This window comes from Aphidius gifuensis, linkage group LG2, assembly GCF_014905175.1.
Source record: "Aphidius gifuensis isolate YNYX2018 linkage group LG2, ASM1490517v1, whole genome shotgun sequence".
NCBI lineage: Eukaryota > Metazoa > Arthropoda > Insecta > Hymenoptera > Braconidae > Aphidius > Aphidius gifuensis.
In genome coordinates, this window is record NC_057789.1 from 22,410,430 (window position 1) to 22,437,513 (window position 27,084).

Here is a 27,084-nt window from a genome sequence, read left to right on the forward strand (position 1 = left end):
TATATTATCGACACAAAGCTAACCCTAACCCTCCAATTCCTCGGGAAATTATTTTAAAATATGATTGATCAGATAAATATATTATGTCTTCTGATCATTTCATTAAATCAATATCACACTTTTTTATAAAAAAAAAAACAGATTTTTTAGAAGTATACTTTTCTTTTAAACTTCAAAATCATTTTCAGAAATTGCGCTTTTCTTGAAATTCTTATAAAACCTTACCGCACTCTGACAAACATTATAAAACCAAAATCAGATCAAAGCATTATGGCTGCCAAGTCCAGAGCAATTCACAACCTTATAAAATAAAAATTGAGCAATAATAGTAGAATGGTGTGAAAGAACCTTTATTTATATCATATACAGTATTCAATATCGCAGCGATGGTGCGCGCGCCATATGCCGTTGGGATATAGGCGCGAATTCTACTCATCAGGAGTGCTAATGTGAAAAATAATGATTGATCTGAAAAATATTCTGTCTTCTGATCATCTTATAAATTAATTGAATCTTTTTAATAAAAATAAAAACAGATTTTTGAGATGTATACCTTTTTTTTAAACTTTAAAATCATTTTTAGAAATTGCGTTTTTCTTGAAGATTATTTATAAAACCTTACTGCACTCTGACAAACATTATAAAACCAAATCAGATCAAAGCAATATGGTTTCCAAGTCCAGAGAAATTTGACAACATTATAAAAATGAAATTGTGCAAGGTAGTAGTAGATGGTGTGGGAAACCTTTATATTTACCACAGTATCCAATATCGCATCGATGGCGCAAATTAAATAATGATACTTTAAGCTATGTTCCCAAGTCACATGTTATTGTTTATTTTTTTTTCCATTAAGTTTAATGAGTTTTTTTTTTACATCATGTGTAAACAAAAATATAAAATATTTTTATTTACGAAAGGATTTATTTTCGATTATCTAAATCAGCTGCCAGAAGCATCGGTCTATAGAGCAAAAAAACTAACATATTTAGATGGTGTAAAAAATCCTTTATATATGTCAGTATAGTATTTAATGTCGCATCGATGGTGCGTGCGCCATAAGTTGTTGGGATATAGGCGCGAATCCCAGGTCTGTAAAGTTAGCACATACAATTATAGCACAATCAAACCAGACTATAAAAAACAAAAAAAAACGCACAAAAATTGCGGATTCCGCACAAAAAACGCATATAATTCGCACGTAACTCCTGATATAGTCCGGTTTGATTGTGCTATAATGTATGTGCTAACTACCACCAAAATCCTGTCATGCTAATTATGCTAATATATACAACATACACATGTTTCCTGATGAACGAAACCTTTTGTTTATATATCTTTTCGTATTTATTGTGCTTTTGGGAATATATATATATATTATTATGTTATTATATAAAAAATATTCATAATTATATATTTATTTGATTTGAATTTGGATATTAATTGTCAAGGTAATTAATATTATAATAATACAATAAATAAATAATATCAATATAGATTGATGCATATAGTAATTAAGTAAATTTTATAAATTTGTATTGTGTGCAATTGTGTGATATTTTGGTGACAATTCATTTACATTTACAAATGAAAAACAATAGAAGAAAAGAATGAAATTAAATGTAACCAGTGCAATAAAATTTTTAGTGGAAAAAGAAGTCTTCATGCCCGCGTGGAAAAAAATATATCTTTTTTTATGCCCCGGATAGATCTCGATCAAAATGTATTTATCATATATTTTATATATACCCAGATACATCTGAAATATATTCAAAATATATCGAGTAGATATAAAAATTACGCGTTGAGTCAAATGTATACGCCATATATATTAGATACATCCCTTGCATACATCTATCAGATGTATATATATAAATACATCTTGTATATTTCTGGTATACATTTTCCCGAAATTTCCTCAAGATAAATATTAAACATTTGAATCAGATATATACGGGCTACATCTTCTATATATCTATTACATATATACCTATTAGATAGACACTTGTATATATTTTGTATATTTTCAATATATATGAATTAGATATTTTTCAGTATGTATATATTAAATATTTTTGACATTTACATCGAAAGTATCTTGGATATATAATTATTTCAATTTTTCAATGTATTCATATTTCAATTTCTAGTTCATATTAAATTAATTTCTAAATTAAACGTGAACTAATGTAACTATTCTTTAGTGATTTAACCATTAAAAGAGCAAGTAAACATGTTGCAACTATTTTTTTTTATCTCTATCTTTTTCTATCTTCTATTACTTTTATTGATTTTCGCATATTTTTTTAATATATATTTATACATATATGTGTATGTATGTATGCATTAAATTGTACGTAAATAAATAAATAACAAATGACTATCTTTCCTTAGCTACACACACACTACCGACTTTGTTTTGTTTTATTATCAACAGAAAAATCAAGTAAGACAGACCTGTTAAATTTTATTTTTTATTAAAAAATTCGTAAAAGAAAAATTATGCCAAAAGCTTATCTGGCGTTAGTAAAATGGGTTGGTGGGAAATACAAAGATTCGTTTACTCCTGGTGTTCCGGTCAGTTGGATAGAAAATTTCGATAGAAAAAAATTTGACAATTATAACAAAGATAATGACGAAATTATATATACAGTTGAATGGAAAGAAAAAAAGATTTTCAAGAAATATAAAGTCAATGTAATTATGATATCAGGTAAATATTTTCTTTTAATTTTATTATTTACATTTTTAAATTTTTTTTATTAACTACATATGTTTTTGCGTATGCAGAAAAAGTTTTTTATTTATTAAATTTTCTCATTTTCTGTAGACAAAATGTCTGAGTTGGAAAATAAAATAAAAATATTGGATGGTGATGTATCTCCAAAGGCATTAAAACCAAATACATTGGCTCAATATTATCTAAAGAAGCAAAAATTATTTGATGATGATGAAAACGAGAAAGAAAATGACATTTCTCAGGTACAGCTTGTGTAAAACCATATTATATTTCCATATTAAACAAAAATTAATAGTAATATGAGTAACCCTAGCGGGACACTCAACAACAGTTTGATAGCGACTTGTTAATGACATGGGCGCTTATTCAATAGCAAATTAATAGCAAGTCAATAGCAAAAAGAATTATGGATTACAAAGGCTCTACATTACACTAAACATATTAAATTGATCTACATAAATTAAGGAAAAAATTAACAATGTTCCTATCACATTATTATAGCGTGATTCGATGTCATTTCTCAATAATGATAGCGAAGAATGATGTTAAATTTTTTTAGGTTATGTCCGAGCTGTCATTCGTTGTTGTCTGAGTTTTGGTAATTTATGGAAACTTACCGCGAGAATGGAATGACATGAAACATCCACTCAATAGCTAGTCAATAGCTAGTTAATAGCAAAAAAAAAAAAGTACAAAATACGATATTTATCATTGCTATTGTTTAATTGTTTATTATATTGTTTTTTTAAAAGTTTTCAACAACAATACATAAAATTAAAAAAAAAAAAATTTTTTTTTTCGTTTAAATTCGTCCAACATCTAGTCAATAGCAAGTCAACAGCAGATCAATAGCAAATTCGTAGCAACTCAATAGCTAGTCAATAGCTAGTCAATAGCAAAAAAAAAAAAGTACAAAATACGATATTTATAATTGTTATTGTTTAATTGTTTATTATATTGTTTTTTTAAAAGTTTTCAACAACAATACATAAAATTTTTTTCGTTTTTCAGCAACTGTTCATCATCTAAAGTCAATAGTAGTTGGTCAATAGAATAGTTAGTAATAGCTAGTCATAGCGAAGTTTATCATTATTATTGTTTAATTGTTTATTATATTGTTTTTTTAAAAGTTTTCAACAACAATACATGAAATTTGAAAAAAAACAATATAATAAACAATTAAACAATAACAATGATAAATATCGTATTTTGTACTTTTTTTTTTTTTGCTATTGACTAGCTATTGACTAGCTATTGAGTTGCTACGAATTTGCTATTGATCTGCTGTTAACTTGCTATTGACTAGATGTTGGACGAATTTAAACGAAAAAAAAAATTTTTTTTTTTTTTGAAGTGAAACTTCTTTACGGAGGGTAGCAAAAAAATTCGAGGCCCTGCTAGCGTTACGCGCTCGCGTATACTCTGGCGTATATTCTGGCGTTTACTCTGGCGTTTACTCTCCCGTATACTTTCTACTATACTCTCTGCTATCCCGGCAAGCATTATACATGCACTATATATAGCGTATAAACTTGGAGCGTCAGTGAGCGTCAGCTTCTATGTGTGTATGCGTGTGCGACTTTTTGTTTGTTTATTTATTTAAATATTATTAAACAGTTTAACTGAGTTTAATACTTAAATAATTGATTTTTAAAAAAAATTCATTTGAACGTATCAAGCAATAGTTATCTCGCGGGTTTAAAGAATCATTATTATAATAACAATAAAATTATTATAAATATATATAAATGATAATTATAACAACAATAATTTTGATAATATCACCAATTATTCACAATATTATTAATATCAATAATAATATCTATAATAATAATATTTTGAATATCAATACTAATAATTATTAGGGCTTCATGCGGTACGAGACGAGACGAGATTCGACGAGTCTCGGTATCGGTCTCGCTCGTTCGCACCAGGTCTCGGTCTCGGTCTCGGTCTCGCAATTTTAAGATTTTAGGTCTCGGTCTCGGTCTCGGTCTCGTCTCGCAAGTCTCGCCGGGTCTCGCTTTTATACTAATATTTATTCGTTCAAGTAAAGTAAAAAAAGTGATTGAATAATACCATGTATATCAAATTCGTGTAAAATAAAAACAATTAATATTGTATTACCTAATTTTTTTTAAATTATAAAATATAAAATAATGCAATAAATATTGAATTATATTAATTAATAAATTGATTATTAATTTTAATATTAATAAAATTGATTAATCATACAAAATTATGACGAGAATTATTTTTATATACGACGTTTGTTTTTTATTTTCATTTATTAAATTCATAAAAAAAAATTTGATGTTTTCTTCAACGTGACCACAGAGGAACTGAACAACTTCAAGGATGAAGCATCAGAACGTCCTAATTGTGTAAACAAATACAGTAGACATAATCTTTCTGTTTCCAGAAAAAAAATAAAAATGAAAGACAAACGAATGTTCAAAGTGAATCTTGAAAATTTAAAAATCGTTAAATTAGTCTGAGAAAAGTCTTTAGAAATGCCATAAACAAATAGTATATTTTCTTTTTTTTTTTCTTTTACTTCATCGATATGTATTTTTTTTCCAAGAAGTAAATCATTGCCTTTGAAACATCAAATACAACAAATATCAGTTGAGGAAAATATAATTGGCGTAACTTAAGTCTTTACAATTTTCATTGATACATAAGGCTTGTAAATATCTTGTGACTCTGGCGTCAGTGCCCTACTGTGCAGTGTCTTACTGTGCAGGAATATAACAGTTCTTTTTTTTCAATATGATTCGATACGGTAAGAGGAAAAAAAAAAAAAAATATTTAAAATTTTCAGAGTCTCGCGAGACTAGCGAGACTTTCAGACGATACTCTCGGTCTCGGTCTCGGTATCGTTTTATTGATTCAAGGCGGTCTCGGTCTCGGTCTCGGTCTCGCGTCTCGCGAGACGACGCATGCGAGACCGAGACTAGTCTCGGTACCGCATGAAGCCCTAATAATTATCAATATTTATATATGAATGTTATTGTCAATATTATTATTCATATTATTAATATCACTGATATTATTATAAATCGATAATATTATTGTTATTATTACTAATATTATATTGATATTATTATTATCGATGATATTTTTGAAATTATTATTTTATTTATACTATGGTTATATATGAATAATATTATTATAAATAATAATAACTCCAATAATATTATGATTAACAATAATATCAATATAATATTAGTAATAATATCGATAGTATCAATTATATCGTCGCATTAAAGAATGAAGGGCGTAAGTGCCAAAAACGTCAATTTTAAAGGAAAAAGGGCGTAAGTGCAAATTTATAAATTTTCGGGTTTTTCATCTAATTTTAATACGGACGCACCGTTTACGCGAAGTAAAAAATCTAGCTAAGTGAAAAATCTAGCTAAGTAAAATAATATAGATATTGATTGTTCGGCTACAATTACAGCTAAGTAAAAAATCTGGCTAAGTGAAAAATCTAGCTAAGTAAAATAATATAGATATTGATTGTGTGGCTATAATTGAAGCTAAGTAAAAAATCTAGCTGAGTGAAAAATCTAGCTAAGTAAAATAATGTAGATATTGGTTGTGTGGCTACAATTACAGCTAAGTAAAAAATCTAGCTAAGTAAAATAATGTAGATATTGATTGTGTGGTTACAATTACAGCTAAGTGAAAAATCTAGCTAAGTAAAATAATCCAGATATCTAAATTTTTTTTTTTTTTAAGGGACTTAGTTTTTTTTGTAAAATTTAATTTTTTTTTCTAAGTCCATTGTTTTCAACATGGCAAAACTAGACGAAACTAGTCGAAAAATAAAAATGACAACGGACGGTCATGGAGACCAGTATGGACGATAAGTCACGTCCCTCACCGCGGGGGCCACGGCACTGAATTCGAATATTCCCTTTAATACTTAAAAAAAAGCGAGAATGGACGTAACAACCTTTGATAAAGGATAAAGAGCGTATGTCCAAGGATTTACGCCTTTTTTCCCCGTTATCAAAATAATTTTTGATAAAAGATGAAGGGCATACTTTCAATTTTATTTGAAATTCATTTAATGGCAGGATTTTTTAAATTATTGATTGTTTACTGATAATTATACATAATTTGTTATCAATAAGAAAAACATAAAAATAATTACAAATCTTCATCTTTTATTAAAAATGATTTTGAGAATGGAAGAAAGGCGTAAGTCCCTGAACATACGCACTTTTTTTTTTCTTTAAGCCTTAAAATTGGATGCAAAGCCCGAAAATTTATAAATTCGCACTCACACCCTTTTTCTTTTAGAAAAAAAAAATTCCTAAAAATGACACTTACGCCCTTTTTCCATTAATGTGACGATATAAATAATAAAATTTATAATAATAATATTCGAAATATAAATACTAATAATTATTATTAACTAATAATATTTATATTTGAATATTATTGTCAGTATTAATATTATTATTATTATTATTATTATTATTATTATTAATATTCAGCGTGACATTACTCTGAAAGAAGTTTCACTTCCCCCGCGCGTACTCGCAACACGCTAATTTTTTTTAATTTTATGTATTGTTGTTGAAAACTTTAAAAAAAACAATATATAATAAACAATTAAACAACAACAATAAACAATAACAATGATAAATATCGTATTTTGTACTTTTTTTTTTTTTGCTATTGACTAGCTATTGACTAGCTATTGAGTTGCTACGAATTTGCTATTGATCTGCTGTTGACTTGCTATTGACTAGATGTTGGACGAATTTAAACGAAAAAAAAAAATTTTTTTTTTTTTAATTTTATGTATTGTTGTTAAAAACTTTAAAAAAAACAATATAATAAACAATTAAACAATAGCAATGATAAATATCGTATTTTGTACTTTTTTTTTTTTGCTATTAACTATAGCTATTGACTAGCTATTGAGTGGATGTTTCATGTCATTCCATTCTCGCGGTAAGTTTCCATAAATTACCAAAACTCAGACAACAACGAATGACAGCTCGGACATAACCTAAAAAAATTTAACATCATTCTTCGCTATCATTATTGAGAAATGACATCGAATCACGCTATAATAATATGATAGGAACATTGTTAATTTTTTCCTTAATTTATGTAGATCAATTTAATATGTTTAGTGTAATGTAGAGCCTTTGTAATCCATAATTCTTTTTGCTATTGACTAGCTATTGAGTTGCTACGAATTTGCTATTGATCTGCTGTTGACTTGCTATTGACTAGATGTTGGACGAATTTAAACGAAAAAAAAAAATTTTTTTTTTTTTAATTTTATGTATTGTTGTTAAAAACTTTAAAAAAAACAATATAATAAACAATTAAACAATAGCAATGATAAATATCGTATTTTGTACTTTTTTTTTTTTGCTATTAACTATAGCTATTGACTAGCTATTGAGTGGATGTTTCATGTCATTCCATTCTCGCGGTAAGTTTCCATAAATTACCAAAACTCAGACAACAACGAATGACAGCTCGGACATAACCTAAAAAAATTTAACATCATTCTTCGCTATCATTATTGAGAAATGACATCGAATCACGCTATAATAATATGATAGGAACATTGTTAATTTTTTCCTTAATTTATGTAGATCAATTTAATATGTTTAGTGTAATGTAGAGCCTTTGTAATCCATAATTCTTTTTGCTATTGACTTGCTATTAATTTGCTATTGAATAAGCGCCCATGTCATTAATGACTCTTTCGCTAGGGAAACTAATGAAAAAAAATATATATTTATTTTTTCAATTCCTATTTTGCAGGTTGATTTAAAGAACAGTGAAAAACCAGCAGATAGAAAAGGCAAAAAATTGATTTTACAAAAGCACAATAATATATCTAATGGTCCACATCGCAAAAGAAAATATACTGAAACGATATTAGACTCAGATGAGGAGGTAAAAAGCTTGAAGGAAGCTAGTGATGAAGATAATGACTTGAAGGAAGCTAGTGATGAAGATAATGACCTCAATGATAACAAATCTCCTGAGCCAACTAATCCCACACTGCTAGATATTTTAAACGGTAATAGTGACTTTGTAATTTATAAATTATTATAATTCAATCATCTCAATGTAAATTGGTACTATCCAATGATTTATTTTTTTTTTTAACCGATAAATTTTTTTTTTTTTTGAATCAGCAATAAAAGAACGAGACCAAAAAATTGAGAAGTTGACCAAAGACATTGAAACTTTAAAATCTGGTGGTCAAAGATCATCGGCTGCTCGTCGTCCAAGTTATTTGTCATCTGAGAGTGAAAAAAAAAATGGAACCATCACAAATGCAATAGACTTGGAGGAAGGAAATTTTGTAGAAGGCCTTGTAAGTTAATATTTCAGCAGAAAAAAAATAAAATAAATAATCAAATAAAAGCAAATCAAATTATCATTTTCAATAATATTGTTGAAATATAATTTTTACAGATAGAAATCGGACAACCAGGATCAGATGTCACTGTCACAGACCTTCAATGGACAACTGCTATCTCCAGAGGTTCCTACAAGTTCATGAGCACATCATTGGTCATGAGTTTATTTCCCATGAACGTATTATTAAAAAGTAATTACAAAGGAGGAAAATGTAAAATTAAAAAAGATGAAACACCGCAAAAGCTGACAGCACTCGACACACGCATTGTTGATGCAATTAAGTGTGAGGATATATAATAATATTTTAATTGATAGAGAAAATATATATATACATACATTAAGTTTTTAATAAGGCTAATTTTTTTTTTCAGATTCAGTTCAGCGGAAATTTAAAAATACATTCACTTTGGTGGGATTTGGTCAGGCAATTAATAGCAAGCTCCATAAATTGCGTTCAACTCAAAATCAATCGAAAGAACCTTCCGACCAGGACGATATCTGAATGATTTTTTATTTTAAAGTTTTTCATTTTCACAATGTTACTGAGCGAAATTCATTTTGTCTTGAAGGTTATAATTTTTATTCGTGTGTCCTCAGTTTTTAATAAATAAATCAAATAAAATATTAAATAATTATATATATGTATGTAGTTAATTGTTCATTTAATTATTTTATTTTTGATTTTTTTTTTAAAAACAGAAAATCCATGTATATATATCTTCATACACAGATTGGAAATATTAAATATATACACATCAGAAATATTCAATATATACATTATATATATTTAATATATATACTGGAAATATTTTTTTTATAGTAAATAAAGATATGAGCTCATACGTTAAATATATCCTAGGATATATTTAACGTATACACAGTTCGGCGAATTTCAAATATCTTTTATATATCTACAGATATTTCAGGGTATTTTTAAGATATTTAAAAATTATATTCCAGAAATATTCTGGCTTGTATTTTAGATACATATTTTTCCACGCGGGTGCTTATACAAGTTGAATTCATAAAATTGAGCTGGTTAAGACAATAACTGAAAACGAAACTTGTGTATACTGTGATGAAGAATATGCAAATAAAACAAACTTGTATTATCACTATTCACATTGTCATCAAGTCTCAGAGTATCAAACTATAAATTGTCCATTCGTAGGTTGTGATGAATCTGTGAATATATATGAGTATACTTATTTAAAACTGAGAAAACACATTTGAAACAAGCATCATTATCCAGTGAAGATGGAAGAATTCGCTTTTCTTAATGATGATAGTGATTACAATGTTATTTGTTCATTTATATTCATTTAATTAATAATAATTAGTGTGATATTTTCTAATATAAATTATATTTATTCATTGTAAAATATATTATTTATACAGATTTCATGGATTGGAAGGGTAGAGTTAAAACTAAAAAGGCTGCACCTTTATAATAAAAGATACGAAAAGCAGAGTTTTGGTAATTCCAACACCAAAAGACAATACACGGAAAAAAATTTATAGTTTTTATTACTATGTTTTATGATTAAATTTACTATACTTATAGTAAAGTTGGACAATGGCAAAAGTATAATTAGATTTACCAGAAAGTATAGTTAAGGTTACTATACTGGTATGGTAATTAAAACTATACCGGTATAGTAAAACAAAAAGAAAATTTTATACAGAGTTACTATACTGGTATAGTAAATTTAACTGTACTTACAGTATCTTTTACCATACAGTATAGTAAATTTATGCTTTTTTTAAAAAAAAATTAATTAAAAAATAAAAAAATATTTTAACAAAGTAAAACATTATAGTTTATTGAAAAAAAAAAAATTATATTCAATATTATTAGTTAAATAATAATGAAGATAAAATTCAATAAATATTAATATTCAGAAAAAACAATGTTAATAATATATGGGATTTGATAAATTTTTAAATCAAATCTAAAAAATATATATTTTTTATTTACTTTTTAAAATAAAAAATTATTCATTAAAAAACTATACATTTTATACAAGTATAACTACATTTATTAAATTAATAAATAAATAAATAAATAAATAAATACAGCTTAGGTATAAAATTTTTCTGATTGTTTAAGGTTATTACGTACGTAATAACTGCATTACCGGACAAAATCTCATTTAATTTCATCTCATTCAATATCAATTGATTTTTTTTACTACAATACAAATTTTATTTTCAATTTTTAATATGATATACAATGTATACCAAATAAAAACATGGTCCTTTTTCTGATGGAATAATTTTAACGAAATCCTTACGAGGAAAATACTTATATATTATTTTGTTTACGAAATTCAAAAGCACGTTGTTCAGTTTCAAATTTGTCCAGTGGTGAATAAACCAATTGTCATGAATATTGTTAATAAATTCAGAAGTTCACGGAAATGATTTATTTTATTTTTTTGTAATTGAGTAATTCAGATATACGTCAAAAAATATATAAATTTTAAATTTTTTTTTCCATAGAGAATCAGTTTTTGATATTTCATTAGTTAACTGATTTCAAATATTAGTAGCTTCCAGTTTTAATAATTTTTTCACTTCAATAATAATTTCAGTAATTTTGACTCGTGGTAATTCATAAAGATTATATAATTTAGAAACGAATAAGGTTGCTTGTTTATCTAAATCTAAATAAAAAATTTTCTAATGATTCAGCACATCTTTCATCAGAGCTATCCTCTTCTAATTTATCAGTATCTATATTGATGAATTTTTTATTGAAACAGATTTTATATATGGCTATTTATATTTTCAATATGTTGATCAGTGTCATGATCACTCAGTCGATGTCTTTCAAAACTACGATGTGACCAATATATTTTATTGCAATTTAATTCAGCCCACTTGAACAATTTCTCCTATTTACAAAGTGTTTTTATATGAAATAATATTGTTGAATTTTTGAGACACGGAATTCTAAATTCACTTGTAATTTTTTACGTAATCAAATAATAAATTGAGCTAAATTATAAATAAAACTAAGAAAATTGAAGAAAAAAAAAAAAAAACTACAAATTCGAGTAATTATTCGTTATAGTTTTTTTTTATTTTTTATTATAAATAAATTTAAATTTTATTAAATATTTTTGAATGTCTTGCCTTAAATTTATTTTTTGTTTTTTTTAAGCAACTTATTCAAATGATTTATTTGGTACTTTTATTAAATAAATTTATTCATATAAATAAAGAACTGTACCTATAATAATGATTACAATACAGTATAATATTTACCATACAGTATGGTAATATTTACGATACAGTATAGTAATAGTAACTGTACTTTTAACATTTTTCATGTATATACTATACCAGTATAGTAAGTATTACATTGAGACAAAGACTTCTTAATCCAAATCATAAAAACTTGAATCATGAAAAAACGTCTTGGATCAAAACAAATTGTTCATGTTTTTAGAAGTATACTTCTGGATTATGAACAAAAGTGTCTCGTCCAAGGCAAATTGTTCATGTTTTTAGAAGTATACTTCTTGGATTATGGATAAATGTGTCTTGGATCGAGACGAACTGTTCATGTTTTTAGAAGTATGCTTCTTGGATTATGGATAAATGTGTCTTGGACCGAGACAAACTGTTCATGTTTTAGAAGTATACTTCTTGGATTATGGATAAATGTGCCTTTAGACCGAGACAAACTGTTCATGCTTTTAGAAGTATGCTTTGATTATGGATAATGTAGGTCTTTAACCGAGACAAACTGTTCATGTTTTTAGAAGTATGTTTTGGATTATGAACAAAGTAAACCCCGGTTCAAGACATATTGTTCGTTTTAGAAGTATTCTTCTTGAATTATGAATCGATATGTCTCGGTTCAAGGCAATATTGTTTTTATTTATGAACATTTATTCTCAATAGGATTGAGAATAAAAAAAATAAAAAAAATTTTTCAATTACAAACTTGTAATTTGTAATTTTTTTTTTCCTGCAATTTTTATTTTATAATTTTTTCCTGGCTAATTTTACCTAACGCGGGACCCGAACCTATGACCGTAAAACCTATCTAATCTAAACCTGTGCCTTAGCTCGCTTAACCACGGGCGCGATATGGAAACGGAAAGTTATTTGTATTACTTTAGTGACAAGATATTTTTTTTTAAATTTATTATACAAATGAACTGAAACTACACGTATATATATATTTTTTTATAATTAATTCACCAAACGTGGTTCATTGAGGATAAAAAAACTGTATTTTTCATTTATAATAAAAGAATAGTCATGAACAGACCAGTAAGTAAAACTTTTATTAATTATTTATTTTTATTTTTATATTTTATTTATTGTATATTTATATATTTACAGTAGAACTTATAAGGTAGTAGTCCGGGGAGAAATTCTAAGAATTCCTTATACGGAGGTTCTCCCACTCTTCCAAATGATGAGGGATAGAGAGAGCGCAACAGGGCGATAGAGGAAAAGGATAGATATATGTATACTGCGCACAAGTTGTGCACAGATTAGCATTAAATGTAATTATATTGAAAGCAACATTTAATTTTTTCTACTGATTTACAGAAGTATTTTTTTAAATAATTTTATTAATTAATAATTCAACTTTATTATATTTAATACAAAATAATTTTCAACAAAATTATATTTATTTAAAGTGAAATGACTTTGGCAAATTAACATCTGCTTATAAATATATTAAGTATATGAACTAGTTTCTTTTTAATGTTTTATCACAAAAAAACATTAAAAAAATTAAATGTCAGTCGATGACTCTTTTTGCAAAGACTGGTCCAGCTCATGTAGAGTATTCAAATAAGTTGACGAGTACAAATCTCTTGTTTTGCAAAAATGAATTAATTTTTTTACACTTGTTTGTGCTTCTTTTAAAGATATATTTTCATCCTCTTTATTATTTTAATCATCATTTATATTTATATTTATTTGGTTTTTTCTCAAACCATCTACAATATCTTTAGGAGACAGACATTCTTCTTCATTCTGGATGGTTTGACAATTCAACCATGTGTCAATGATAGCATTATCCAAATGATCACCAGAGTTATTCTCATTGAATACTCTTTGAAATTCTTCAACAATATCGGTATGTACATCTTCTTCAATTTCATTGTTACTTGTTGAACTTTGAGATTCAGTTATACATGTTTGGATATCTGGCCACAGCTGAAATAAAATAAATTAATTATTTATATTGGTATGATTTTTAAAATTATTTTAATTGAATTAAATTTAATTGAAAATATAAGATTTATGTAAATTCAAAATATGAGAAAATATTATTTCTCAATCAACAAATTTAAATTAATGATTAAATTATCATTATCAAACAATTAATGAAATTGAAATAAACAATTAAATAAAAATATATTACATAAAATATTCACAGACTTCCAAGACTTTGTTATGGTCAATTCTGTCACCATGTCCCATGATCCAGCAAGCCAAAAAATCACTTCGTGCATTATGATGCTTTTTAAGACCTCTGGCACAGTCTTTTGTTTTGCCAGTTCTTGGACAACAAACGCCATTAATTTTTTACGATAAATTGTTTTCAAATTTTGTAAGCACCCTTGATCCATTGGTTGAATTATAGATGTAGTATTTGGTGGCAAAAATATTACTTCTATGTCACCACTCTTCAAGTTTGAACCATGGGCACTACAATTGTCAGCAAAAAAAATAGCTTTTATTGGTTTTTTTTTGTTCTTCCAACTTTTTACTGACAAATGGCACAAATTCATCGTAAAACCAACTGGAAAATATGTCAGTGGTCATCCAAGCACTTTTTTGGCTTTTATAACTCACTGGAAGATTGTTCAAGTGGTCTTTCATTGCACGTGGTTTTGCATATAACAATACAGCTGAACGATTTGCATAAGCCAATGACAATTCTTTGGATCCAATTGGTGCAAAAGAACTCTTGGTGTATGCTTCAATTGATTTGCATAAATAATCTTTATTTTTTGCAGTGGTGTATTCTTTGTTACCAATTTCCCTCCAGATAATTGAGTGACCAACTGTTTTATCAGTTTTATCATGATTTATGTCAAGAAATGGAGCTGAAAAATCCCATGCCACTTTAAATTTATCTTTGAATGTTGTCATTTGTAAATATTGTCGTTGAACATCATTTCTTATAGCATCAGAATCCATAACTGCAACAAACAGTTTATACAATGTATATTTTGTATTTATAAATAAATAATAATAGTATTAAAGCAAAATCAAATTATCTTTGTTCTTTAACTGTACATAATAAATTTATTTTATGTTACAAGGGCAGTGGGAATAATGTGTGAATTTCCAAAGCGTAAGAGGGGTAGTGCGCTTTTTGGAAATTCACACATTATTACCACTGTCCCTAGTAACATAAAATATGGTTCGTTACATTCCTCGCCAAGGCTCGTGCTTGCCCCTCCAAATTCGTTGAGAGCACACTCTCTGAGTGGGCACTTGTAACGAAATATACTATTTGATTGTTATTATGTCAATAATATTGAAGCAATATTGATAATTTTTTGAAATAACAAATGATAAAATGAATAACATGGATGAAAAACTTACTTGATCTTTGACGCTTTTCCTTTGAGAAATTAAAATAGAAAATTGCAACGAAATTTCATCTAATGATGTTCAAACTGTGTCACTGAAATCACTTCTTAATTTTTAATTGTTGGTCAACTTAATTAAAGTTAAATTGAAAATAGATGTGACGTGTCGTTTTTAAGCACTCTGCTTGATATATTGTAATATCTTTCTTAATATTTAATTTAAAATAAATAATAAAAATTTTTAATATTTGAAAAATTATATTATTTTATGATAACTATTCCATGCTTTTTTTTTACATGTGTCACTACAATATATGATGTTCGGACAATTATCACATGGTACACCAGCCCAGGTTGAATGACAACAATGCCAACAATTTATAAAACGTAGTTCATGAGTAACAATTGCTGCAAATGGCTCAGAAATATAAATAAATTCACCAGTCTTGATGTCTCTTGTTGCAACAATATGTTGATTATTTTCATTATTTTTTTTCAATTCAATTGCATCAGATGCATCAACTATTATTGCATTATCATTTTTGATTTCTGGTATCAATTTAATAATTTTACATGGTTCTTTAAGTTCATTGATCATCTTTGGATACTCTTTGATAATGTCGTATTTTAAATTGTTCTTTTTGAAATCAGGAAGCCATTGCATTGCATTAGCCATTGAAATACTTAGTTCAAGTCCTGAGGTTGGTTTCAAGGCCTTTAAGCACAATAATTGACGTAAAAATAATTTTGTTTTTAATTTATCTGAATAGCCTGTCTTTAATGAACGTTCAATGTCAAGAAGACAATCTTTATAGAGTCTTGCCCTGAACAATACAGCTGAACGATTTGCATAAGCCAATGACAATTCACTGGATCCAACTGGTGCAAAAGCAATACTCTTGGTGTATGCTTCAATTGATTTGCACAAATAATTTTCTTTTTTTGTAGCAGTGAATTCTTTGTTCCCAACATTTTTCCAGAGTATTGAGTGACCAACTGTTTTTTTTATTTTACTAGCATTCATTCCATTAAATGGAGATGCATAATCCCACACTACTTCAAATTTATCTCTAAATGTTGTCTTTTGTGCATACTGACGTCGAGCATTTTTTATAGCATCAGAATCCATAACTGCAACAGTTTATACAATTTATATTTTTTGTTTATAAAGAAATAATAATAATAAGTAAGTAAAATTAAATTATCATTATTATCTAATTGTACAGAATAGGGTTATTTTTGATTGTTGTTATATCAACAATTATAAACAGTATTGATATAATAATAAATTGTTAAAAAAATCAAGAACATAGATAAAACTTACTTGATATCTGATGGTTTTTCCTTGAAAAATTGAAATAGAAAATTGCACCAAAATGTTATTTATTGATGTTTAAACTGTGTCACTGATATCAGATGTTAATTTTTCAATTGTCGGTCAACTGAATTAACATTAAATTAAAAATAGATGATAAAAATAAATATAATGATTAATGACAATCACCATTATAAACAAAAAAAATTTGATAACCTGCAGGGTTTTTTTTTGTTATGCTCTATATACATGAAATACATACATCATAGTTCTCAAGCGATGCTAGCGCCAATCTCTCTCTTTTTTTTCTTTCTCTTTTTACAGTACATAAATCAAAATGGTTTGAAAGTTTAAAATTTACAAATTTAATGGAGAAAGAAACAAAAAAAACAAAAAATAAATTAAACGACTTTTAATTATTTATTTTTTATGAGTACCAATTGAAAAATTATGATAAATTATAAACTAAACAAAAACACAATAATCCCTTTAATTTGCAAAGAAAATTTTAGAATCAAGAAGACTAGAAATACTAAAAATAGTATTTCTTCTTGTTTAGAATATTTCAAGAACCTCATAAATTAATTGAATTTAGAAATTATAAAAGTTTTTTTTTTACCTAAATGCTTAACTAATAATATTTTTAATAAGAAAAAAATACATCAATGTAAAAATATGGAATAAAAATTGAATGTTGCTTCATTTTTTGTAATTAAAAATGATTACTCGTCAATATCATGAACAAAATGTACTCGGGTGTACAACTTTTCGAGAAGTAAATACAATACTGATATTTCTTTGCAGGGAACAGTGCACTGATGTAATGATGTAACATATCATTCATTCTCTTCAAATTATCCTTAATTGTTACGAATTTTTTAGGATCTCTCTGGTCGATGATTTCTTTATAATACGATTGGATCAACTCATTAAATATATTTTTGCTTTATCTTGCTTAAAATTATCATCAATAAAATTTATTTTATTTTACTAATCCCAACCCTCAAAAATATTCATTTTTTTTATTTTTCGATTATTATCGACAACATTTAATTTATTTCTATTTTCAAACTTTTAACCGTATTTTCATGACTATTTTCAAAGTTATTTATTTTAGTTTTATCGGTATAAATATGATTCAAACTGTTTTTATCATGCAATTTTAAAATACATTCAATAATACACTCATTAAATGTTGCTTCAAAATAATCAAGATTTTTATATATGTCTATTTTATATATTTTTATTAATTATTATTTATTACCAAGATTTGAACTTAATTTTTATTCAATCATTGCATTAATTTTTTAACTATCATCAAGAAAAATTACAGTTACTCAGATGCTTCACGTACTGATATAATTTATTTATTGTGAAAATTATTCTATAAAATTATTCTATAAATATAATTTGTATAACTTTATATATAGGTATATATATATGTATTTATATTTAACTCGTGTTTGGCTTTTTTTATATACTTCATTTTACATTTAAAAATTAAAAAAAAACCTTTCGCACTTTATAATAAAATTTAATAGTATGATAAAATAGTAAATATATAGATTAAATGTAAAATATTTTTTTTTCAAATCATTTTCTATACCTGACGATGTAAAATTTATCATTTTTTTTTTTAATAGTTGTTTTTTTTTTAATACTCCAACTAGGTACTATATTTCCGGTTATTGATAATAATAAATGTTATTTTAAAAATTGTTCAACAAAATTAAATGCTAAAAATATTTTAGTTAGTTAAAAACCATCCATACATCAGAAAATAAATAGCACTTTTATCAAGTGCAATGCTTCAACGATTATTATTTTTTTTTATATTTTCGATGATACAATTGATTGTTGCTTCATATTATATTCAGTTTGATAAATTTCATAAAGTTGAAAGTAATAAAATTGACAATAATGTCAAAGCTGCTGAAATTGGTATGTTCATTTACAATTATTTTTTGAATTTTCATTGCTTGAAAGGTTCATGAAGAAGTATAACAAAGTTACTCTAATCTATCACTGAAAAAATGATCAAACTATCATTAAGAAAAAATAAAGAACGATTTTAATCACGAAAAGTTAAATATCTATTGCTGTTAAATCGGTGATGGGTATCATATTACAAATAATAAATAAAATTCGTATTCTATTACGAATTCATTACAAAATATTTTAATTTTAAATATAAGTACAGTATATAATATAGATTTGCAGAATCGATCAAGTAATTAAAAATTGAAGCATACAACATGAGGGTGACGTATTTTATTTGTAATAAAAATTTCATCGACTCATTAAAAATACCCGTTTATTTTTGATAATAAAAAGATAATAACCATAATACCATGTACTAATACAGCTGAAGTCAAACTGAAATTTCATATATTTTTCTATCCTATCTTTTCTATTGTTCAAACTAAGTTTTTTTATGTTATTTTAACGATAACTATCGGTCAAGGTTAACGATGTTTTAAAGTAAAATTAAAAAATAAAATTTCAAAATACGTTTTATTTATATTAATTTTTTGGACTATCAAGAGTTGATTTAATTGTTGCTTTTAATCAGAGGCATAACTATCGGTCAAGGTTAACGATGTTTTAAAGTACAACTAAAAAATAAAATTTCAAAATACATTTTATTTATATTAATTTTTGAATTTTCAAGAGTTGATTTAATTGTTGCTTTTAATCAGAGGCAGCTGTCTAATGAATTTTTAAAACTCAAAGATAATAAATATCTTAATGATGTCCAAGCTAATCATATACCTATGCTAGATCAGAATAACTCCTTTAATCAATGGTATATACCGACTTAAATAAAAACTATGAAAAAAAAATTATTTAATCACTTGCAATTAAAATTTAGACTTATGTAGTATAAAAATTCACACAAACACAATTTTATCCTAATTGTAATTAATATATCTGAATATATCATTGTTTTATATTTATTTAATGAAATATTTTATTTTTCAATAATAAATTTACAGATGAATTGTCACTCAGGGGAAAACAAAAACAACCATCTATGTACCCCAGGTATATTTAATGAATTAAATAAACAAATTGAACTTATAATTCTACATATAAGATTACTTATAGTAAATTTTTTCTAATAATTATTGCTTTATCTTGTTAACATACTGCTGCATAAATAATTAATAATATTATTTTTTAGCAAAGCACTCTTCAAAGCCACAACCTCGACAAAATTTTTACATACAAGTAAAAAAGAAATTCAATTGAATAATTATCGAGTTCGTCGACAAATTCCCGAGGATCATGCTAATCAATATTTTATTAATATTATTCTTTTTGCTGATACTTCAATGTCTGATCATTATGGAAACGAACTTGAAAATTATCTCAAACTCGTCATGGCAAAAGTTAATAATTGAAAAATATAAAAAAATATATTTTTTCTTAAACACATTTATACATTAACACATGTATAATTTATTATTGTTATATTATTTTATTTTTTTTTAGGTATCGAGAATATTTAAACATTTTTCAATTGGTCATCCAATTGCTTTTGGATCAGTGAACATTAAAAAAACAAATGAAAATTTTTTGGATCCAGATAAATATCCAATGAATTCCATTATATTAGAAAATTTTTGTAAATGGCAAAGCACACAAACCATCAATCCAGATATGAAAAATTTGAATGATTCTTATGTTGCGTTACTTTTGACAAGGTATTTTTTATAAATCGAACAAAATTTTATGGATGGCTCATTCGAAAATTTCATACATGCATAAATTAAATATAATTTTTGTTTTAGAAACATCATTTGCTTGTCTTCACACGGTGACAAAAATTGTGAAGGAGCTGGTCATGCTAACTCAGGCACAATATGTAATCAAAATTTATCATGTGGTGTAATAAACGATGGTTCTTTTTCAACAGAACTGACTATTGCACACGAAGTTGGTCATTTGTAAGTTTTTATTGATCAAATATTTTTAAAATTTTAATAGACTTTTTTTTAAAAAAGATTGGGCATGCGTCACGATAATTATAACAAGGCATGCCTAATAAATGACAATAGTGGATCATTATACTTGATGAATCATGAAATGACAGAAAAACACCCAAAGATGTGGTCCAATTGTTCCAATGATTACGTTACGCGATTTTTTGAGTGAGTATAATATATCGTTTGTTTATTCGTTTGAATTTATATTTTTTTTCTTTATATAAAAAGGACAGTTGTCATCGATCTTCCTAAGATTTGATTGGTTATTTGGTTTTCTTTGTCATTCTCATGTCATTTGTTATTCTGTCTTTGTCGGTTGTTAATGAAATAAATAAACAAATTTTCTTTCTCAGTCACTCACATTTTTTTTTTTTTCCCGTCGTTAAGGTAATCAATAAATTTATTTGTTTATATATTTTCAAATCAAGATTTGACAGATCGCTTGAACAAAAAATAGTCTTTAAATTATAATAACTGTTTTTATTGATAATAAATGAAATGATTTATATATAACTTTATTAATATGATGATGGAAAAATTAATAGGCTTATGTACAAGAAAATAAAAGTATGTATCTATATAATATCCACATACATTCTATTTAGAAACAAAAAAAAAAAAAAGGGAATCATTTTATTCACAATTTTATTGACAATTGAAAATGTAATCATTCTATTTTGACAAAAAAGTAGAATATATATATATATACATATATACATGTCTCTTTGAGTAAAAAAACTGATTATTTCAGTATAACTATTGATAAATATATGACTGTTATAATTTATTGGAGGAACTGGTCATGTTGATATGATTAATGGCATAGGTGTTTATTTTTATAATTTCTATTCTTTCACATCTTATAAATAATTCTTGAAAATGAGTAATGTCACACTTTGTTTAGAAGTTGTGGTGAATTATGTAATGAAAAGAAATTGAAACAAATAAAATGAGGATTCGAAACTTTAAAGGTAATAATATGTTGGTGTTGTCTTGATATTAGTCATGATCTCACTAAAATTTCATTGGAAAATATTTATTAGTCTCACAAGATTTTCATGTATCTAAGCTAGGGAATTTTTTTGAAGAAGTTCTTTGATCAGGCTGGCCTTAATAAAGAGAAGTTAAGGTTTTCTTCTTCAATTCTTGATCAGGCTGGCCTTATTAAGGATAAGTTAAGGTTGTCTCGATCAATTCTTGATCAGGCTGCCCTTATTAAGGATAAGTTGAGGTTTCCTTGATCAATTTTTGATCAGGCTGGCCTTAATAAGGATGAGTTAAGGGCTCCTTGATCCAATCTTGATCGAGTTATCCTTAATCAAGCATCTTGATCAAATATTGATCAAATTTCGATCAGGCGTGTGTTAAGGGAACATTGATCAAGTCTCAAGAATAAAGTATTATGGGTAAATTATGAGAAGGGTTTTTTAAAAGACATAAGAAAACATAATTATAGTTTGCTCTTTTCGTAACGTGAATGATTAAGTTATCAAAAATACTCAGCCATGAAAAACTGAATAGTAAAATAAAAAATATTCGAACTAAACATCCATAAAAATGTCATAAAGAAATGAGTTTTGCTTCAACAGTGGCTGTACGAATTTGTTTAAACTCTATCTTTTTTAAAAATTGTCTTTTATTCGTGTGAACAGAGTGTTGTTTTTTTTTTTTAAATTATTACTAAATAACAATGAAAATAATTGAAACATAAATGTGATTTACTATTTTTACAAAATAGCTCAATGAATAATGACATCAAGAGAAAGTATGATTGTGATAATATTTTTTAAAAAACTATCTTCTCATGTTTATAAGAAAAACAGGCGCGCGAAGCGCGCCCAGTGATCTCGTACATAAAAAAAATTGGGATAAATTATAATGTTGATATTTTTGCGATGGATACAGGACTGGTAAAGGTGACTGTCTTCTTGCTGAACCCAAGGAAATATTTAATGAAACGGAATATGGACATTTAGGTGAACATTATTCGCTTGATAAAATATGTGAATTTGCATGGGGCTTGGGATTTTATGCAGCTCCTGCTTTTGATGATAATGAAAGTAAGTAACGTCTAGCAAGTTTTGTTTTATGATATAATTATACGAATATTAAATAGAATGTATATCATGATAAGACGTACACTGTGAAAGAAGACAGTATTATAGTTCCAGATGGTTCACCTTGTGAAGATAATAAAATATGCTATGAAGGTGAATGTATCTCATCAAACGAAATGAAAACCATCAATGGTGGATGGAGTGATTACGGGAGTTTTAGTAAATGTTCACGGACTTGTGGTGGTGGAATTAAATCAAGACATCGATATTGTAATAATCCAACACCTATGTACGGTGGTCAATACTGTTTGGGAAAAAAAATAGATTATCAAATTTGTGCTTTAAAGAAATGCCCTCAAGAAACACAAGATTTTAGGTTTTAAAAAATTTTTTATTAATGAATTAAATTGTAATGTAAAATGTTCTCAATTAATTATTTTTTTTTTATATTTAATTTTTTCTAGAGATAGTCAGTGTGCTGATTATAAAAATCCAAAAGATCAAGATTTCAGTGTTAGCTGGAAATCTTATGAAAGTAAAAAATTTAATTTATAAACCTTAATTTCTATTTATAAATGTTTTTTATTTTATAAATTTATTTTTTTTCCTAGATACTGTTAATCCGTGTTTGTTGTATTGTATGAAGAACGATAGATATTTTCCATTACATCGTAATGTTCTTGATGGCACTCCATGCAGAGGCGAAAATTCTCATATGTGTGTTAATGGAATATGCAAAAAATATGGATGTGATTATAAATTCGACTCAGTTGCTGAACTGGATATTTGTGGTGTTTGTAATGGAAATAATTCTACTTGCCATCAAATTTTACTTTAACAAATATAAATATTCTCATAAAGAAAAAAAACAACTCTTAATATTGTTTATTAAACTTTTTTTTATTTTTTATGAATATCATAAACAAACAAAATCATAAATTATAAATCAATAATGCCACTGAAAAAACGTTCCCGCTGCAGGCACGGTCTATTGTACCGGTAATGGTAGACAGCTACAGTAGCAGGATGTCCATGTAAATTCACAGTATGTAAGCACCCGTATATTCTCTGTAAACTGTACTGCTGTGTGGGGCAACTGAATGCGCGCATCTGTATGCGCGGTCATATACGGTTCACGACTTTGACATCACTTACAGGTTAGGATTAAAATTTAGAATTTTTTAAATGTTCAATTAAGGTTGATTCCCAGTCGCATCACCGAACCAATATTTATGCCACGAAGGGCCCGTATATCAATAACGCTATTTTTTATTCCCGTGTTCTAAAATTTTTTGTGGCGCCACTGATAAAAAAAACAAATTCTTTAGTAGTATGTGTGCGTGGCTACACACTAGCGAGCAAAGATTACATCGTAGACTGAAACCATGCTTGTGTTCATGTCTGTGTGCTGCGCTTCTCGCAAAATTTTTAAATTTCAAAGTTATTTATTTTTAAAACGCAACAGACGAAATACTAAAAATTTATATCAAAAATTTGTCTTTTCTAGCACTACAAACTGATAGAAATTTAACGTTTTCTGTTGCGTTTTAAAAAAGTTATTAATAAAAATATGATGTACCGCCTATACCTTGCGTGTTAAAATTTGACAGTAAATATCTCAAAAAAACCACACAAAAAAAAATTGAAAAAAATTGACAATGTAAATAATTATTTCATTTAAACATAAGATAAAAAAAAAAAAAATCTGTTGCGATTTCAGATTTCCAGAATCAACCTTAAACATTTCTTTTAATGTTAAATTTGAAAAATTTTTTTCACGTTAAAAATTAAATTTTTTACATTTTTAATTTACCATGCAATACTATTTTTATGCTATTATTATAGTTAATGCAATTTTTTCGTTTATTCAATAAGTTAATTTATTATTATTACACGGTAAATTAAAAATGTAATTTTTTTTTTTTTTAATTCTATATTCAAATAAAATATATTTTTTTCATATTCTTTATTCATATTTTTTTATAATATACAAGATTTTAAAATCAATTCATATTCAATAATAATAGTAATATATAATTATATTTATATTAATAATTAATATTAATAATATACATATATACATCATTTAATTTATCGAATGAGTCTTTACGTGTCATACAGCTATTCTTTGTACTGCTAATACGCCTGAACTCATCGACAGTAAAATGTTCGGCTGCAGCAGCAGTGCTGTACTGCTGTGAGAGGAGTACAGAAATTCCAAGTTGGGTGTACTGCTCTCACAGCAGTACAGCGCTTCGCAGTCTACTTTACTGCTACGGCAGCAGGAACGTACCGTGCCTGCAGCGGGAACGTTTTTTCGGTAGGGAAAATTTTCAGGATGCCCTATTTGACCTGAGAACCTGATAGGAAACGGCTTATTCAGGAAACCGGACTCATTTCTGGCTCGAATCTGGTCAGGATACCTGAAGATTTCCTTAAGTCAGGTGACCTTCTTCAATCCTGTTCAGAAAAGGAACAGGAAACCTGAGCATATCCTGAATAAGGTTTCCTGATCAGGTTCTGACTAGAATACTATCAGGATAAATATATTTAATAAATTGACTTTTTTCACACAGTTTTCCTGTTCAGAAAAGGAACAGGAAACCTGAGCATATCCTGAATAAGATTTCCTGATCAGGATCTGACTAGAATACTATCAGGATAAATATATTTAATAAATTGACTTTTTTCACACAGTTTTCCTGTTCCGAAAAGAAACAGGAAACCTAAGCATATCCTGAATAAGGCTTCCTGATCAGGTTCTGACTTCTGACCAGAATACTGTCAGGATAAATATATCAAATAAATTGACTTTTTTTACTCAATTTTCCTGTTCAGAAAAGGAACAGGAAACCTTAACGTATTCTGAATAGGGAACCCTCATAAGATATTGATCAGAATACTATCAGGATAAATATATAAAATAAATTGACTTTTTTCACTCAGTTTTCCTGTTCAGAAAAAGACCAGGAGACCTGAGCATATCCTGAAAAGAGAATCCTGATGGGATTCTGACAAGAATACTATCAGGATAAATATTTTTTGGATTTAATTTTAATTTTAATTCTAAAACAAAATGACAACGGACAATTTAACAAATTGTTATATTTTATTTTTACGTTAAATTTACGTCGCAAATTCTAATTTAAGTTTTTTTTAGCTGATGTAATTTATGAAAGCAAAAAATCACAGATCATCGAAAGACGGCATGGCCGCGCGTGTTAAGGCCCGTAATGGTAATCTGAAAGTTCCGAGTTCGAGTCCCGCTAGTGGTTAGGTAATCTAAGTTATGTTAGGTATTTACAATCTTATCGGTCAATCTGTTTCATCATTAACATTGCTATATAGTAAATTAGTTAATCGATTTACAAAACATCAAATAATAAAAAACAATTTTTTTTTTTAAATTACTTGATCCGTTTCAGATCAGGAATCCTGTTCCATTCCTGATCCGATTATGATCAGAATCCTAAAAAAAAGCGTTACATTCTGATCCGTTCCTGAACAGGATTCCTGGTTATATTCTAGTCAGGAATCCTGATCCATTCCTGTTCAGGTATCCTGGCTCTAACCCTACAATCTGGCCAGGTTTCCTGATCCGGTTCTGATCAGAATCCTAAAAAAGAGCGTTACATTCTGATCCGTTCCTGAACAGGATTCCTGATCCGGTTCTGATTTGAAATCAGGTTCCCTGATCCGGTTCTGATCAGAACCTTAACTAAATTTCCACACGTGATAGCGTGTGTCCTCCGGACTTGGTGTAAAAACCATCACGCTACTGACGCGCAAAACAAAAAGTAAAACCGTTAAAAAATCTTTGTCTGTTTCCACCGTTTTTTAATGCAGCGGTTCTAGATTGTTCTTGATGTTTACATATAAATCAACGTAAATTATCCTCTCGAGCAATACTGAGATATCTCAAGTCTCGAGCGATGCTACTGACTACCCCGACTACCGAGTGAATTTCTCTCTCTCTTCTTTTCTCTCACTTTGT

General features: G+C 27.0%; 3 protein-coding genes across 3 annotated transcripts; all 3 read left to right on the forward strand.

The window, feature by feature from the left end:
• Window positions 1–1,548: 1,548 nt before the first annotated feature.
• On the forward strand, window positions 1,549–11,229 carry LOC122849527. Its single transcript, XM_044148246.1, has 6 exons — window positions 1,549–2,713; window positions 2,831–2,982; window positions 8,543–8,804; window positions 8,923–9,104; window positions 9,206–9,434; window positions 9,523–11,229. The coding sequence occupies exons 1-6, from the start codon at window positions 2,503–2,505 to the stop codon at window positions 9,651–9,653; spliced, it is 1,167 nt and encodes a 388-aa protein (XP_044004181.1). The 5' UTR covers window positions 1,549–2,502; the 3' UTR covers window positions 9,654–11,229.
• Window positions 11,230–19,744: 8,515 nt separating this feature from the next.
• On the forward strand, window positions 19,745–23,163 carry LOC122850536 (A disintegrin and metalloproteinase with thrombospondin motifs 1-like). The gene is made up of 8 exons (XM_044149667.1): window positions 19,745–19,850; window positions 20,041–20,089; window positions 20,229–20,436; window positions 20,540–20,751; window positions 20,839–20,994; window positions 21,052–21,198; window positions 22,939–23,093; window positions 23,150–23,163. Exons 2-8 carry the CDS (start codon window positions 20,079–20,081, stop codon window positions 23,161–23,163), a joined length of 903 nt encoding a protein of 300 aa, XP_044005602.1. The 5' UTR covers window positions 19,745–19,850; window positions 20,041–20,078.
• Window positions 23,164–23,169: 6 nt separating this feature from the next.
• Window positions 23,170–23,928, forward strand: LOC122850537 (A disintegrin and metalloproteinase with thrombospondin motifs 18-like). Its single transcript, XM_044149668.1, has 3 exons — window positions 23,170–23,466; window positions 23,555–23,625; window positions 23,702–23,928. The coding sequence occupies exons 1-3, from the start codon at window positions 23,267–23,269 to the stop codon at window positions 23,926–23,928; spliced, it is 498 nt and encodes a 165-aa protein (XP_044005603.1). The 5' UTR covers window positions 23,170–23,266.
• Window positions 23,929–27,084: the final 3,156 nt, after the last annotated feature.